The 18,580-nt window shown below is 39.0% G+C and overlaps 2 protein-coding genes across 2 annotated transcripts in view; both read right to left on the reverse strand.

Moving 5' to 3' along the window:
* LOC112554568 overlaps positions 1–18,580 on the reverse strand; it is a 54,984-nt gene extending 36,404 nt beyond the window's left edge. The window contains exons 1-9 of the mRNA XM_025222400.1: positions 18,493–18,580; positions 18,025–18,093; positions 17,567–17,711; positions 17,129–17,298; positions 16,846–17,023; positions 16,175–16,356; positions 15,779–15,972; positions 15,196–15,331; positions 14,748–14,938 (exon numbers count right to left, since the gene is read on the reverse strand). Coding sequence (XP_025078185.1) covers positions 14,748–14,938; positions 15,196–15,331; positions 15,779–15,972; positions 16,175–16,356; positions 16,846–17,023; positions 17,129–17,298; positions 17,567–17,711; positions 18,025–18,093; positions 18,493–18,526 — 1,299 coding nt within the window. The 5' untranslated portion in view covers positions 18,527–18,580. The remainder of the gene's footprint in view (positions 1–14,747; positions 14,939–15,195; positions 15,332–15,778; positions 15,973–16,174; positions 16,357–16,845; positions 17,024–17,128; positions 17,299–17,566; positions 17,712–18,024; positions 18,094–18,492) is intronic.
* LOC112554715 (mucin-like protein) lies at positions 767–8,107 on the reverse strand. Its single transcript, XM_025222691.1, has 13 exons — positions 7,964–8,107; positions 7,526–7,769; positions 6,902–7,144; positions 6,581–6,712; positions 5,891–6,088; positions 5,238–5,486; positions 4,928–5,135; positions 3,302–4,410; positions 2,823–2,942; positions 2,250–2,374; positions 1,875–2,003; positions 1,165–1,287; positions 767–785 (listed from the first exon to the last, which is right to left on the reverse strand). Exons 2-11 carry the CDS (start codon positions 7,728–7,730, stop codon positions 1,875–1,877), a joined length of 2,718 nt encoding a protein of 905 aa, XP_025078476.1. The 5' UTR covers positions 7,731–7,769; positions 7,964–8,107; the 3' UTR covers positions 767–785; positions 1,165–1,287.

The following is an 18,580-nucleotide window of genomic DNA, read 5'->3' on the forward strand; positions in this document are numbered from 1 at the left end:
CCTAGTGCGAATTTTGAGAATGTGTATTAAAGTGTATTTAGTAGAAGAAAATAGTTTTGAAAACAAATTGATGTGAGTATATTTCTTTTATCTCAATACGATATCTTTTACTGATTTTTTTATTATTATTTAATAATGGAGGAAAACCTTATGAGACTACTTTTTTAATTAAAATTTTGCTGGATGTGTCTTTGTACTTACCTGTACACTTCTGGGTGGTTTCGTTCCAGGTAAACCCATCGTCACAGTAGCAATGAAAGCTACCAATAGTGTTGGCACAGTGCTGGTCACATACTGAGGCTTCACATTCGTTTATGTCTGACAAAAATACATTACAGTCATCTTGTTTAAACTATTTTAGCTTTGTGCATGGCGATAAACGTAAAATTAGCATCCTAAGGTCTAAACTGGATCGAGAAATAAGATCGGAAATGCTCCAGTTCGTTCAATAATAATAATAACAACAACAATAATAACAATAATCATCATCGCCGTCATCATCACGATTTATCATCATACAATAGAGTCTTTACCTTGACAAACGCTGTTGATCACAGCAAACCCTTGAAGACATCTGCATGTGTAGTTTCCGATAAAGTTGACACATTCCACATTTTCCCCTTTACAGATGTCTGCTCTCTGACACTCGTCCACATCTTGGTCACACTTGTCCCCTTGCCAACCATCGCGACACACACAACCGGATGTGACGTTACACTGTTCTGCACCTTCACCGCATGCGCAGACTTGAGTACAGTCCGGTCCGTATGTACCATTGGGGCAGACTGCAGTTGGACGGATAGTTATTTAATATGTTCAGGGTTCATCGTAAAAAAAACCTTATGTGGTATTTTTTCCCCTTAGCAAATATTTTTAGTTCCTAAAAACAAAAGTGTTTTTACTAAAAATAAAATAATTTGAATGATTTACGTTTATCTGATTATCAAATAGATGTCTGGACTTATGTTGGAATGTTTCCATTTCTCTAATAAAGAAACTGATCCATGTTTACTTTAGACTAATATTTATAAGATTAGTCTTGAAAAAATATATTAGGTTCGATTGTGGGTGCTGATGTATGAGATTTGTATTCAAACCTAATTCTATTGTTACTAGTCTTTTCCACTCATCGAAGTCTCTACAGAAATAATAAAGAGTGATTACCAGAACAAGTCAGCCCGTCATTGTCCAGCTTCATACCCAGAGGACAGCTGCAGTGGAAGCTTCCATCCTCATTGTGACAGTCATGTGAGCATTTGGCTACACTGGCTTGACATTCGTCGATATCTAGCGATAATAGAGGAAACACAGTTTATAACAGAAGAATTATTGTATCACTTTGCTAGTAAATAATCCTATATATGTATCTTGTTTTGGTTTGAAGCCATTTAAGCTACCGAGGACTTAGAGGCCCAGCATCATGTTCTGCGGAGTCGAAACAAAGAGGAAAAATACTTTATCTACAGTAAAGGAATCTGCCGATTGAAAATATACACAATGCACTACTTTTCTAATAATTTTAATTACAGAGAAAAATTTTCAATAAACAGCTTTCTTAATAACTACAGCACCATGTCAACTGATTTGATAGAAAAAGAAAAGTGTATCTTTTATGAAGTATGAAAAGGAAGAGCACTCATAAAAACTCAAACTGATTTAGAGGTTTCTTCCCTTGGACCAGCATTTGACACGTTGAAGGATGTAGATGAATTCAGATTGTTTGTAATGGTCTTATTTTAACTACAATGTTTGACAAACTTTGTTGCCTTCCATATAACTATTGGTTTACTGTACATAGGTTGTTCATGAATTTTTTTAATTCTGAGTAATATTTTTAAATGTAATGTCTTTCAAAGGAATTTCTACTAGATTACCTATGCAGGTGTTGTTAGCGGCAACGAGATGATATCCACTATGGCAGAAGCACTCTGGGTTGTTCTGGTTGTCAAGTGTACAACCGTGGGCTTGTCTACACACAGCTCCATTGGTACAGACCTCTTGAACTAACGGAAAGATGAAGGAACAAACACGTAACATTTTCAAATGATCCAGAAATCACTACTACAGACGACGGTTTATTAATGCAAAGGAAACTCAAGCTGTGGCTTGTGACCATCAGTCTGTAGGTCGACAGTTTCTTTCAAGTCAGTCACATTAAACATATCCTACACTCTTATCTTTTAAAATTTTAAAGCAATTTGCGATGGGTAAGAGAAAGTGAGAGTGTTTATTAACTCTTCAACTCCTACCTTTAGAACAATGTCTCGGTCAGCAGTGAGTCTGTAGCCATATTTACAGTCGCAGTTGAAGTAACCAGGGACGTTGACGCATTCTTGCTGGCAGTCTGATATGTTTAGTTTACATTCATCGATATCTGCCAGTAAATAAACAGGCAAATGTGTTAATAAGAGGATTGTACGAATATGTTTTGCTCATGTGTCTAGAGGTGTGATTTCTATAGCACATATCCCCACTATCAAGGTTGGCGTATAGCGTCCTACAAGAACAAGAATGCACAATAATAATATTCACAATGTAGTCAATTCTGAAAGCGAGGAAGTATGGGTGATGAAGAAGTAGCTGACAAAACGAGAAATGACCTTCTGTTGCGAGTGAGGTCGACGTCGTGTACACTTATTATTGAAGAGAAATGAAGACAAGAGATCAAGAAAATAACCTGAAAAAAACAACACAAAAATTTCAGATGTCTCAGAGGAACGATTGGTTGATGTAATTTTTTTGTGTCGCAAGAAAAACTGTATTGCCTGAGAGCACTGTAGTCAAAGTACATCCCATACAGTGAAGATCATAATGTGAAATACCTGTACAATTTGATCCTATCTTGATGTAACCCACTTTGCAGGTGCAGTAAAAGCCGCCAGGAATGTTGGTGCAATCTTCTTGCTCACTACACGGATTACTGGTGCTGCATTCGTTAATATCTAAACACACAAATCACTTATTAAAACACACTTTGGGAAGAGATCGAGAGCAATTAGAACCTGTATTAGATAACCTTTTCTTTAATAAAGTAATACTGAGATACTCTGAAGTAGTTCTCATATTTAGCGGAAACAAATTCATAGTCCGGTTACCTTGTCCTCTAATAGAGTAAGGGGTTCTGTAAAACAGGGACATTTACATACATGCGAAGCAGAAAGTGCCGCTTTCCAAAGAAGTGAATTTTTAATTTTTAAAAGTAAGAACTGAATATTAAGAACCAGTAATGTTAGAAATAAGTAATAATGAATAATACGTAACAACTACTTTAATATGTCACTGCCATCATCGTACTCAGTACCTTGACACACTCCATCGTCAGTTGTGGCATAGCCTGGCCGACAGACACAGGAGTAGGACCCCTTGTTGTTGACACATCTCTTCTGAGTGCCACACACATCCGGGTTCTCTGCACACTCGTCCACGTCTTCCTCGCAGCTTTTGCCAGTCCAGCCGTCCTGACAGACGCAGCCCCGTACAGGATGACACGCTACGCTCCTGCCACTGCACGTGCACGTCTCGCGACACTCGGGGCCGTACTTGAGATACGGGCAGGCCGAGCACGTGCGCTCATCCTTGTTCAGGGCGAAGCCGTCGTAGCAGGAGCAGGAGAAGCCGCCCGCCGTGTTGTTACACACCTGGTCACACACTTTGTCCCGACATTCATCGCGGTCCACGCACGTCGCGTTGTCTCGGGGGTCTAGGTCGTAACCCTGATAACAGAAACACAGCGGGATGCTGCTGCTGCTGCTTGGGTCTGTGGCAACACTGCAACCTTGCGAACAGCCGCTGGCCTGGCACACGCCGGACAGGGAAGAGTCCATGATGCAGTCTTTCGTGATTTCGTCATAGGAGTACCCAGGCTCGCACTCGCATAGGTAGCCTCCCTCCGTGTTGTTGCACACCTGTCTGCAGTCGTGCGTGCTCTCTAGACATTCATTGACATCAGCACAGGTTCGGCCGTCAGTACTGAGACGGAAGCCCTCCTGACAAGAACACTCGTAACCGCCGTAGGTGTTGTGACATTTCATGTCGCATTTGTGTAAGGAACTGTTGCCGCACTCGTCGATGTCAATGCAGTCCTGGGAACCGTTTCTGCTGGAGAAACCCGGGGGACAGTCACTACACCTGTACCCGACATCGCTGCTGCCCTGCTGACTGGCCGGCACGTCTGCGCATGTCTGCAAGGGGTGGCAAGGGTTGTCGCTGCACCCGTCCTTGTCCAGTTCACAGTTGTTGCCGGTCCAGGCCGGTTGGCACTGGCAGACAGCGTACTGGAAGTAGGAATCCCCCGACACGTCTCGAGGGTCCGACTCATTACAAAGGCCGTGACCTTCACAACCGGAGCAGACGACGAGCGGCAACGACTCAACTGTTGACTGTCCGCCCACCTCGTCTACGACGTAAACTCTATAAATAAAAATGGTATCAACGCAGGGTCATTAAATGTTGAACAACACAATAGTAAAATAAACATTGTACAGAGCAGATTAATATCCTTTAGAGAGCTGTTAAAAAGTCTTTTAGCTCCTTTTCTTTCTTCCATCTAGAATGGCTAGAATTGCAGTCCATGCATATGTTATTTTGAATTGATAAAGAGAGCGTTAAATTTATACAAGTATATAAAGAATAAAATCCAGTAGTATGCTTTATTATTTCCAAAATGAAATTGCTGCCTATGATTTTCTTATTTTCTTGTATTTGGTTGATTAATAAGAGGAATATGGAATATGAACATGGAGTATGTCGAATAGTTCGTAGCCAGCGGTGAAGTATTATAATGGCTTTAGATGTCTGTGTACAATGGATTTCGACAGGTAAAAACAGCAAAAATATTGCGATCCAAAAGAATTAGTTTTATTATCCTTTTAATATGAACATTGTAAAGTTGCATTTTTTGCTCTATTTTCTCGAATGATAACCTTACTGTATTTTGATAGGGTCCAAGGTTTTCAAAAAGATGGTGATTGCACCAGACGATGAGTTGATGTTGACAGCACCCTTTGCATCATCAACAATTCGATAGGTCAGTCGGTCATTAACATCAGGGTCAGACCCGTTAATGAAAACAGTTTTCTGGACACCCACACTGACGTAAGCTGCTGCTGGAACTTTTACCGATGGCAAAGAATTCTCTGGAAAATAGTTTGAAAATTGGATTAGACAATAAAATAAGCTTACAAAAAATACAAAAGTTACTGAATGTACACTGATGAACATTTGCACATCATACTGACTGCTTTGCTTCATGAGATCGTCTGACAGCTTCTGCTGGTCTGCAGTGGACAAGGCGAAGTCTTTGTTTCCTGTGGCGAGGAAGTCATAGATGCAGGGAAGATTCTTGGTTCCACACAGACCCTCGGCTTCGCGCCTAACAAGTGCGTCCAACTCGTCCAGAAAAACAGGTTGAAACTCAGGATGGTTGTAGTCTTTGGGACCCATTCTTGCTTCATATCTCATGACAGTGCTACTGTTGTCAACCGCCCCTGTAAAAACTTTGTAATTTAGTCATTCAATCAAATCTGTATTTAAAAGCCCCTATACTTTAGCTGGAATATAACCGATACCAGCAAAAACGTTTACTCTCACGGTGAATAACATTAGCAGTTAACTCGTTTCATTTTATGACTAAGTGTTTTCATCAGTGTTAAACTTTTTTCTAATATAATAAATCATAAAGGTAGTTATTAACTGAAATAATAATAGAGTTACAAACGTATTAAATGTAAGTGCTTAATATGTTACTGTGTGCTGTTTAGGTTAGAACTTCTAAAACATCTGTTAAATTATAATAATGCGTATTATATTGAACATGTCTGTAGTTGAGTTTATAGGTTAGACGGGTGGGTGAATAAGTAACTTGAGCAATAATTTGGAATACATCGCTTACATTGTAGACAAAACATTGACAAAATTTGCTTTTCTGTCAAATTGTTTCTCAGCACTTGACCACCAGGAAGAACAAAGTCGTCGGTGTTGTCGCCATTGAAATTTCCCAGCAGCCCCTTCGTCATGTTTCGGAACATCGTAGGAAATGAAACACCTATAGCCAGAGCCTTCATGCTCACTGAAATCTGTAGGCCTATGCCTAAAACAGGAAAATATTCAGAACATTTCACAATTTTCAGTATAAGATAGCCTTTACTGGTGTATTTTTAGTGTACGTGAAGTTCGTGAGTTACAGACACACGCTTGAGTGACACAGTTTGACCGTTATTCGTTTAGAATCTGTAACTTACAAACTCAGACATACTTTTCTCTTCGTTGGACTATGGAAGTTTATCAAAGTGTAAACATTTTGGAGAGTTACTGCCAGTTGCAGGATTCAAATAAAATAGGTTTTACATCTTAAATGTATTCAGAAAAGGACTTTATTTTCCAGCAGTAGAAATAAATGCCACCTCGACGTGTGTTACACTTGCACACACGCACATATACGTACACACAGGAGCACACGATGGCCTACACATACACAACTGAATGACTACTTTAAACGTGGCTATCAAACATATTGCAAAAAAGTTAAAACAAAATCGATGCTAAGAGAACATTAACACCAGCTGTATACATGTGAGCTCACCTGAAGGAAAGGTAACTACACAGGTGTTATTGTCCTGCACGATCATCACACCTTCGTGATCGAGGACAAAGTTGTCTCCCTCTTGCTGGAGCTGACGAGTGTAGTCGATGTTATTGGCGAAGAGAATAAGTGCTGACACGACACAAAATACGTGGTAGAGACTAGTGTTGAAAGACAAATAAATAAACATTCATTTGTTTCTTTATTAGAGGACATCGTGGAGTTAAAAGGCTTTTGTAATGGTTCTTCTGTAGATGTATTTGTTATTTCTTACACACAAAATAAAATATTCTCACACAACACACACACTGTTCTTCTTACTGGTGTTAGTGTTGGGGTCGATCTGCAGGAAGACCCTCACTCCGTTCTCCTCCGCCCCGACCGCCGTAAAGACAGTCCCGTTGGTGGGCGTTCCCGGCCGAAGCTCCGCCCTCTGTGTTCGGGCCTGAAGGGTGAAACTGACATGGGCTGTTCTTACTGTCGCCATGGTGAACTCACCAAGACCGTTAAAGATGTACTGTCTACCGTCTAGTGCTGTCACATGTGGATCGCCGTACAAGGGACCTTGACAGAAACAAAGCACTGCAATACAAATCTCTCCACACGTGCAAACACTTGCATACATTTTCCTTTTCACTGGTTTATAAACGTTCATCCTCCATCAGAATATCAACTCAGTCAACGAGATGAACAGAGTAAAAGGTTCTTCATCTTTCTCGTGTTCTCTTCTTTTATAATGATTACCATGATGATGGTAAAAAATTTACAAAATGTATCATTAACCATATACGATGTTATAGCAGATTACTTGACTCCATTATGTTTTTCTCGATTTTTTCCCGTGTTTCAATATTTTTGTTACAGTATAAACATTGTACATAGGTTAACTGCTGACAGAGTGATACGTCACACGTGCATCCCACGACGTGACTACCGATCACTTACTCCACCCCAGCGCGGGGTTAGGGTCACAGTCGCCGACAGGTCGAAGCTGATAAAAGCGACGACAGAACCTGTCCGGGGAGTTGAGGCAGCAGGCGACGTGGGCCAGTCTGTCCTCAGTCTCGTACAGGTCCGTCTGCTCAAAGATGAGAGGGTTGTACGCCAGCGACGCTCCGGCGAAAGGACGAGATGTGATGAGCATGTCCATCTGCTGCGGCTTCAGCGGGTCGGTGGAGTAGCAGCACTCCTGTGTGATGAGACATCCAGACATTTACCTTCATCTTATTGATGTCTCTATTGATTTTTACAGGTGTTCAGACATAAATCACAAAGAATTTAATGAAAATCAGATATTTTCAATATAGTAATCATAAAGGAGTCAATATCAAGAGGTCACAGGGGCAAATAAAGTGGTTCACCCTTTCGAAAAACAATGGCTACCTTGCCAAGGGGAGCAAACAGCCTTGTGCGAGCCTACGTTAAGTATGTAGCACTCAAAGTGGTTCTGCTCATCACTTACGGTGGAACCTCCACTGGTTGACGATGTTACGGAAAAAGCCTCGTCTGGAGCAGGGGCACTTGGGTAGGTTAGCAAACCCTGTCTCTCGCTCCTTTCTCTTCTCGTAGACCTTGTTTCTGCTGTGCCAGTCTCTGCACACCTGGCGGTAGTCGCTGGGAATTTGTCCCAGCTCGTACATCCAGGATCCCTTATATCCTTAAACAGGGGCCAAAATCAAAATCATTGAATGCACCTTTAAACCCAGACATGTTAAAAGAACGTGTACAGTACAATAACAGCCATTCCCAAATGTTTCAAACTATTCGTGAAATATCGACAAACATGTAGTTAGTTTTCAGAAACTGCCAGATGATGACGTTCGGCCACAAATGAACCTTTTCCTCGTCCACTTGTTTGTATTCTTACTATATCCCCTGCTACTACAACTACTTCTACGGCAATATCAGTTGTAAATGATGGCTACTACAGCAGAAGTGAATGATTTACGTCAACAAAACCCTTCGGGATCTTTAAAAAATATCCAGCAATAGCATACCCGTATTTCCAAAGTATTTGTCAATATCGTAGGCATATTCAGTTCCCGAGTACACGTTTGGCTGGAATGCAGTGACAGATCCTTTGGCGACTCCCATCTCTATCGTGTACCAACGGCCTGGGTAGCGCCAGGTCATGTGACCTACCCGGTATTGGACAATAGCGTAAGACGCCGCGCCGTCAGTAACTAATGCCACTTGAAACGTGGCGTCACCCATCTATGCAAGGATAAGATTTTAAAATAAAATGTATATCTTTCTTGCAAAATTCACAACTACAAAATTGTTCAATATGTTTTACATGACTTTATCTGATATTCGGATGCTTTAAAAACCCTGCTGATTTTCAAAAATTCAGTTCGTGTCATTTATTTTATTGTTATAATCCCAGGGGCATTTTTAATTATTTAAAGTTATATAATAAATATAGGTACTTCAGATTGTTTGTACTCTTCCAACTTTTCATGTTTGTTCGATTACAAAACTATGCATATTAATAAAACAAACGTGATATCTTTTCAAAAATTACATTTCATTAGACAGTCCTTATTTAGTAAAGGCATCCTATTTTCCCCAAACATGTTCAATTTATCAGTGACAAGTATGAGAGTCCTTACATCAGAAGCACTGGCACTGAGAGAAGGAAAGCTTTGCTGCACGCGGTCCCACGTGACCACAAGGACAGTACTAGCGCTGAACGAGAACATTCCGGTAAAGTCCTGAACTTCAGAAGAAGCTTTCTCCAGCACACCTCTGTTCTCACTGACGTCATTGTACAGGTGGTAATACACACCTGTACGTTGTATTCAGCAAACGTAGGGTATGGATCATTTTTATGACTGCTCACCGTTATACCCACATTGGGTTGACCGTTTTAAAAATATATTTAAGAACAACTATCTAAATATTTATCTTCATTAACTGCTCCAGGAAAACTCAGATACGACTTTAAATGTGCTTGCGTTGTCTATAGTCATAGTAGTAAATGATATAGTGTGTTTCTGTAGACTTTCTTAAGTACAAGAAAGTACAATCTATATTAGTGTTAGTTAATGGATTATCTCTAAATACTCGTAAGGATTGAATCAAGTGTTCTTTATTGTGCTATAGCTACTAAAATATTAAAAACTAAAGACAGAAATTAGATGAATCAGGTCCACCTTGGATATTACTGATGTAGGCGCAGTATGCACACACAACCAGGCTGCTGGAGTCGAGCCTGGGCCATGCGCTTCCTTTTTGAAAGGAAATGATGCCATTTGTCCCAATCTGGACAATAAAGTTAAATATTATGAACATATGCATAAAATCCGTATTCGTTTATAAATTGTATATATATAAAACCAGGACCATTATACCTTCCTTACATTTTTAGATCGGAAAAGGAGACAGTGTGTGTGTGTGCGTGCGAGTAAAAGACAGGAAAAAACCCTCCCTTTGTATTAATATATTTCTTTTTAGATGTTTTCCTGATCTGTGTTTGCAATCTTACATTTTTGCTTTTTTTTCTTGTATTATTTTTATTCTTTGTGTGACTTTTTCTTTCTTTCATTCTCTTTTTCTTCTGTTTTTAACTCCAATACACTTAACTCCCATAGACAATGCATTGAAAGAATTTTGACCTATCTGGTCTACTAGCGTTTAAAATAGAAACCTAACTACAATTAGAAAATCCCAAACGACCATGAAGCAAGTAGATGATACACATTCACGTCATGTCTTACATATACAGCTTCTCGGAGGCTGTCCCCAAATGGAAAACCGTCTTCTATGGTAACTTCCATTGTTTCATAAGTATTCGATCCAAGTGTGCGATCTCTGGCAGCAGTTCCGTATGGGAAGAGGCCTGTAATGTCGAAATAATGAATGCTACACACATTTTTAACATTATCAATAATAAGACATGTTAATTCTCTAGTAATATCAACAATTGCACAAAAATAATTTAATATGACAAAGTAAAGGAATTGGAAAATTGATGATTATATCATCAGGGTAATCGTTTCAAGAACAGGGCAGAAAGTCGGATACAAAATAAAAAAATAATTACCTCGTGGGAGTCCACCTGAAAATAGATGAACGATATATATATATATGAAAACGTACTCGTTGAATTACAGGTAAGCAGCTGACGTACACACACCATCCCAAAGATAAGAAATTCTTGCTATAAAAACGCATGCATATAGAGTACCTAGCTACCTACCCGTTTACTTTCTAAAAATGGAGAAAGGAAGATGAAAGTTTCATTATGACTTCATTTCCTTAAATATAATATTTAATTGAATGGATTTTTCAGATGTTTCATACTTGTGCAGTTAATTGAAATGCATGAGCTTAAATCGTCTTCACAATCATCATCATCCCGCGGCATTAAGAACAAACCAGTAAAACCATTATTATTATCTATAACAGTAACACCATCATTGTTGTCATTACGATGAGCTCAATCCAAATGCTACAGCAAAATACCTACCAGTCATTTTACGCGAATTATTTGTGACCTTGCTATTATTTGACTAAGTAACACAAGTGTTACCGTTTAACCTCCTGCCAGCGTACGTAGCACGAAAGCCGTTGGCATTCGTCAGCGACCCAAAGACGTTGAGTACCACCGTCATGCTGTGACCTGTTGACCTCAGTTTGGGCGGCAAAGTCGTTCCACAGAGTCTGCAATACACCAGAGAACTCGTCAGCATATTTTCAGGAGGTACACTATTTCTGAATATGAACCAGTGTATCCACCCTATTTTATGATAACAATGATATTATGGCGACGATGAAGGTTGTGTTACTAAGATGGTGTTCTTGTTTTTTTTTAACATGAAAGTTTGCCCTCACGTTGTCATGACTCTACTTGCATCCACTGTATCGGCATCGTAGACTCTCACAAAAGCATTTTGACACTGCGTTCCTTGAGAGCCAACCGAGAAGTCATCGAAGGTCAGTTCGATCTGTAGGTCCTTCTGGTCCAGATTGATTGTCCACACACAGTAGGTATTGCTGGGATACCCAATAGGGAAGCCTGGTGACGTGAAACTCCCATCGCTGTCTTTCATCAGACCGCTGCTGCATTCTAATCATTACAAATTAATAAGACAACCCATGCAGATCGACTTTGAAAAAAAACCAACTCAGTGCAGTATATTCTTTAAGTCTATGCAATATTTACAAAAATAAAATAGCTTAAGACAGCATCAATCAAATCTTATTGTAAATCCATATGACACAAATGCTTGTGCGTTTTTACTTCAACATGCAACATAAGTTTAGTGATTTTATAATAACAAGGTTTGTGCATTCAAGTGTTACCAGCAAGACAGATTACCTTTTGGGTGTGAAGAGTAAGTCAAACTAAACGAGTTTTTGCCACTTTGTGTCCGAAACCTTAGCAACAAAATGTTCTGGGTGGAATTCAAAGTTGGTGGAAGTGTTCCACCGCAGTAACGTTCGCCAAGCAGAGGAAACAAATCGGTGCTGCCATCATGTATCTAAACCATAGAAAATGTAAATTTTTGTCTTGACAAAGAAATCACTTGTAGACAGCGTTTAAACTTTATATATTTATATAGTAATAATAATAAAATCGGTTATTTTGATTTTTCAACACCATTGTATATTACTCCAAGTGAGCTAAACAACACAATACCGATGTAACACACAAAGATGTAGCATTGTAATAATGCATACGAACCTCTATGTAATTACCGCATGATTTGTCCTTTTCAAAGTTGATTGTAGAAAACTGTAATTTAATGTAGTAGCCTGGCTGTTGTCTAATGATATAAGTACAGTCGGCTGAGGCAGAGTCAAAGGTTGTGTCGTTAGGAGACATAATGGATCCAGAGAAGGCAGTAAACACTTGTCGGCACTCTGTAAATGTAAAACCTTCCGTAACCATTCACATATATATTGATGAATTCAAGAAACAGTTTTTTGTGTGGTAAACATTTCAGTAAATAAATGTTTACATACAAAAAATAAATCGCGACGGTACTCAGTGACTGGTCTGAGAAACAACCTATAAACGACAAATTTATTCTCACAACCACCCTCACCACTACTACTGTATGTACAATAATAACCAATACCGTTAACACTTTCAGCAAAACATTGTTTATAACTTGACATTATGGAGATATGTTTATGAGCTGTATAAAGATTTTATTAGCTTTATTTTTCAAATATTTCACACAGACAATATTTGTGAAAGAGAAATGTAAGATTCAGCACTCTCGCTGTGAAACAGTAAAATGAACACAGCAAATTTCCATTGAAAATTTATTGTGTCCTACCCGTTGTCCAAGATGCATTGATTTTATTTCTTCTGTTATCCAGTGAAGATTCCATTCTTATTTGCATGACGTTTGTCTCAGAGACAATAGAGCGAATACTTCCGCGGTAGTAATAGGAAGTCCTTCCGTCCAAAATCTTAGAGAGAAAAAGACAACATAGAAGATTAATGAATCTTTGTTCAAACTTCCTTAACGCGGATGATCAATGGAATCTATTATTCGCATTCATCCTTCTTGAATTTAACGAAGATAAGGCAGGTAGTAAGCAGTTTCATAATTAAGTTGCATTCTTGTATTTATTTGTGAATTAAAGCGACTGTAGAGAAAGTAAAGCTAGCTTATGTAAATCAGATTGTTTCTTTGTTCATGATCTGTATGTGCCTTAAATACAACATCTTTTATTATCTCTGGCCTCTTACCCAAATATCATCAAAGCAACATAGTTTTAGGTCAAGATGATGAAAGGTGATAGTAATAGTTTTGTAGGGCTTGGTGGTGATGGTCCAGATGACATCCTCTTCACGGTTATAGGCGCTTGGGTAGCCGGGAGTTGTGAAGGTACCCTTGTCCTCTGTGTAATTACCAGCTCGGATCGGATCTGTTTAAGAACCAAAAGGAAGAATTAAAGGTATTATTTTACAATTTCTCTCAATTTATAAAAGCGTCCATATTGTATACAAATTAAACTTTACAGGTGTTAAAACAATAAAACTGCTAACAACTTAAAAACGTGTCTCTTGAATTGTTATTTATAACTACTAAACTGCATATTTTTGTTAAAAATCTACTTATGAAGTATGAATGACCCGTTTATATAATCACTTTGATATTTTCATTTCTCGCGAGAAATCTCCAATAATAAACACACACATTTACAAATAACCGTCTAAATACTTATTAGAGAACGCGAATAGCCTAGTAGAATAGGTAGTAGCATCCAAACTCAAAGGCAAGCAAATCTTGCCTCGAGAAAAAGTTAAGCCTAGAGCAATTCACTCAAAAAAACCGACAGGTTATCGGACTACCTTAATCTGTAAGGTATTTTATAGGTAGCAATAGGGCAGACCGGTTTTATAGCGCAAGTCGAATGCAGGGCAGTCGCCAGCTGTGTCCGGCTGGTGCGAGAAGGATGATAAGCTATCTAACTTAAGAGAAGTACCTAATATATAAGTATACATGTCCATACAATTTCTCTAACACAAACAAACACACAATTTGTGAGAACTAAGAAACGATGAGGGACCTACTAGGCTCCGATGTACTAAAATAAGCTTCAAATCCCTTTTCAACTGACGTATTAACAGCGTCTGATGTGAACTTCACGATGACCTTTGTAGAAGTCACGTTGAAGTTTGTAATGTCAGCGGGCCTTGTCGTGCTACACATTGGGCCACGGATAGATGGCGAGAGCTCTGTGTCCCCATCGAACACCTTCAGAAAGTAATGAGGCAGAGTTTCATAGATTTTAATATTAGAAGCGATTTATTAATATATCTTGTATTCTGTGCCTTTTATTTACTAAATTCTCGGCTTCTCACTGTTTTTCGAGAAAGCCGTCAGAGTTGTCTTTATTTGTTCTTGTTTGGTGCACTCAACAAGTCCTGTAAACTTAAACGTCTACTAAAAGTTTAATAATCCGCGAGAAGGGGGAAATAGTGAGATCAAATAAGAGTATGGGGATAATGAGATGATAATGGTGTTGATGATGGTGGCGATGTCAGGATTAAGAAGAGAGAATCTTCAATCAGACCTTTTCCAATTGCTCAGCCTGACGATGACATAAAGGTTATTAGGCTGCCTATGAAGATTTGAAGCAGATGATAGGAAACATCGTTTACTCCAATTATTTTAACGTGTAAATAAAAATATTATTGCACCTGTAAATAATCTCCACAAACTCCTTGCACCATGTTGCTCAGAGCAAAGTTACTGAAGCTTAAACTGGCGAGTAAACCTTTCCTCTTCAGTAGGTGATATGTGCAGTTCAAGTTTGTTGGGTATTGCTGTGGGTAGCCCGGTGACCGGATGTAACCCGATGAGCTTATACTTTCTATACATGGTGCAGCGTCTGTAGGTGTAAATCATCAAAGTAGTTTATTTATATTTAGTTAAAGCAGAAAATACAAAGACAATACTTTAATTCGTCTTGGTTCTTAACTGAATTTGTGCCAAAAAAACTTTTATTGAAGTTTCTTCCTAAATATCTATTAATCTGGTGATCTATCATGATGGCTGTTTTATGGTAATTTAATTATGATTATTATTATGGTTTTTTAGTTCAATATTTTTACCACCTAAGTTTCAAATCTATACCTCTATACTTACCCCAATAAGCATGGAACTGGATTCCTTTTGAACCAGCTGGAGCTTTCAGCCACACATTTATTTCACTACTGGATGCTGTCACAGTTGTGGATGATGTTACTGAAGCGAGGCTCGAATATGCATCACTGTCAAATACCTGCAACGGTTAGAGACAAGACAAGACCAGTTAAGAATACTTTTCAAAATAGTGTAGAAAGATACCATTGAGATTAATTTAAAATACTTTAGCTTGTGTTCAACGCATCTCTGTGTAAATGATTTCATGTAGAAATAAACGAAAATAATTTTTTTATAATCGAAAAACAGGAAAAGAGAAAGAACAAAACAATACTGGGATGGCTTTTGAATATTTATGCCTTTCGTGTTTTAGTGTTAGAGGACTAAATAGAAAGCTTAAAGCAACAGAATCGCGCCTCTCCCCACACGTAGACAAGCTCAATAGACTTAACAATGGACAGTATATCATGATGCTGCATGACGGAGCGGGGCATCACGAACAGCAAATCACACAAACACAGTGAACATTGGCAGAAGGGACGCAAAGAGAAGAAGGTTGAGAAAGTAACAAGAACATGCATGATACCTGTAGTCTGTTTGTTGAGGTCAAGGTGCTACCATTGAAGTCAACTTTTGTAAAAGACAGGCGAATTTTTGCTGCCTTATTGACGATTTTCCACACGCAGTCTGTATCAGTAGAGTACACTGTACTTTGGGGGTAGCCTGGTGACGTCAGATTTCCAGTGGCAGCCTCGACGTACCCGTTGCAGCCTCTTGGAACTTAAGGTAAATGCACAGTGAGTTCACGTTAACATTAAAAAATATATACGCAGTTAAGTTAACGCTTCAAAAATACATTTAAAGAAATATTTTGACTATTTTATCATTTATACTCATGTATGCGTGTAGGATGTGTTTAATGTACATCTTGTCGGGGGTCTGCAACTAAAATCAGTTTTAGTACAAGCATTACTACGCGCACCTGTTTTACAGACGACAGAAAGGCTGTCCTCGTGACTAGTGCTTGTATCAGTAGACCACTGACAGTCGAACAGACTTTTCTCGTTCCCCTTGCACACGATGTTGCTCATTAGTATTGCCCGTCCTCTCGCTACTCCAAATCGTACAGACGCTTCGTGCTTAGGGACCACAGATCCACCGTAGCTGTTAAAACAAATTCAGTAGAGGAGTTTTCTTCGGTGAGTTAAAAATGTTTTGCATCAGCTGGAACATAATTCCGGAGTATCTCCGGAAGTTCCCTCTTCCTTCAGCGACCACCCGTTTTATTTTTTTAAGACTAAAACTTAAATGAAAACTGAAGAATTTTACTCCCTCACGATTTTTTTCTTTTCTTTTTTTTTTTGTTTTTTATTTTTTTTTTGGGGGGGGTCTAGTTTTGTTAATGACCCTTAGTACTTTGAGGGGAAAAGCGTGCACTATTTGTAAGCAATAGCCATTGTCAGTAAGTTAGAGTTTTATGACAGCCATAAAGCTCATGTTTATATGGTACAAGTATAATAATCACGACGATAGAAATTTATCGAAGTAAAAACACTGACAATTTTAACATTAAAGAAAAGCAAAGGTACACAGGCTAAAAAGCATGATGAAAGTTGATAAAAACGGAAAACAAAAAGAACAAAAGACTCATACTCAGGACCGAACAGAAGCCTGCAGGCAAGACCGGCGGCAATGGCGTTATAGACTGGTCTGTTAGAATAACTGGAGTCTGTGACTAAGCCCCATACACCCTTGGTGAAGACCTCTATCCGACCTTCATGCGGTGTTGTACCGTTAGCAAGACGTATTGTTTTGGTCTCGTGGTATAACCCTAAAATAAAAAAAGATATATAGACGATTAGTTTGTTTAACAATACCTCAAATGCTTTGTCGGTGTGTGTCTACACCATGGGTAGAGACAGAGAAGAAGACTTGCCTGTATCACAGCTGACTCCAAGAGTGTAGATTGGGTTGCAATTTGCAGTTTGACTTGAGAAAGCGCATTGTGATAGTCTGGCTTCCCTTCCAGTGCACGATATGCGGTCTCTGAATATTTCTCCTGGCGCTGAGCCGTACGAGTTCGCATAGTAGACAGAGGCACCGCCTCTGAAAGTAAATGACCATAGGAAAACGTGAAAAAACAACAACAAAACCCCAAAACACGCGTGCATACTTTTAGACACTCCCAGAGACATATACTCGCACAGATACACGCAGAACATGCACTTACCAGCAAATAAAAACAGGGCGAGATTGCTTGTTCTTCAAAACTTTGCATGTCATTGTGATATTGTAACAGTTCCTAGCTGCCGAAGCTTGCTGCATATATACTTTCTTTTAATAGAGCGAGAGAAACTATAAGAAGCAGGCTCACTCAAGATATTTGAGCTGTCTGCAGATGACATCAGCAACGTTAGATGTGTACGAAAGACAAACACTAAGCCAGACTCCATCCTTGAAGATTTCCACTCGTCCTTCGTAGGCATTCGGTCCGTTCACCAGTCGGACGTCGTTCTCCACTATAAGGATATTGAAAAAAGCATCATATATATATATAAGAAGAGATCAGTGTGAGATAAAATGTTATTGTAAATATATCTTCATCATTTCAACTACCAACACATATAACTTTTGGACTTTGAAATCTTATGTTTTATCTTGAGGTGCCAACAAATACAAGCAGTCTGAAATCTGCTGTTTTTTCTGGTAACTCACTCACGCACTCACAAACAAACAAAAGTACAAACACTTTTCTCATTGTATCTATGCTGCTTGCTCGAAACTTTTTAAAAGTTCAATCTAAAACACCGTTATTATCGTGATTCCCCACACCTTGACCTCTTGCTGCTGCAAACACAGAGACGACAATGACGATAGTTGCAAGTCGCTGCCATGATGAACCTGTGACGAGATGATGATCAAAAGTTAGAGGCTCCAATATTAGCGCATAGATATTTGGACTTTAGTCTTTGTGATTGCTTTGTATTCACTTACCAGTGCTTAAATAACTATGACTATTTTTCAAATACACATATAGACACAAAGAGAAACACAGTCTCTCTCTCACACACACGCACACACAATCACGAACGAAGGAAAAAAGATGGGAAGGTAGAGAGAGAGACCGATAGAGATTTCCAATGGACAGTCAATACGTGTATAAAGAAATGTGCCTCACAAAGATATCAATAAGTGCATTTAAAATTCTGCTTAGGTGATTATAACTCACAATTTAGTCTTTTATACTGAACGTGTGTCTACACACCTCACTTTGCAACATTAGAAACAAATCTTTCATACCAGGCTCCAAGTGAATGGCTGTTGCACGGGACATTCTCTGCTGGAGTGACACATGCAAAGTGATTTCTAAACAAATCCGTTTAGTTTA

This window comes from Pomacea canaliculata, linkage group LG2, assembly GCF_003073045.1.
Source record: "Pomacea canaliculata isolate SZHN2017 linkage group LG2, ASM307304v1, whole genome shotgun sequence".
Classification (NCBI taxonomy): domain Eukaryota; kingdom Metazoa; phylum Mollusca; class Gastropoda; order Architaenioglossa; family Ampullariidae; genus Pomacea; species Pomacea canaliculata.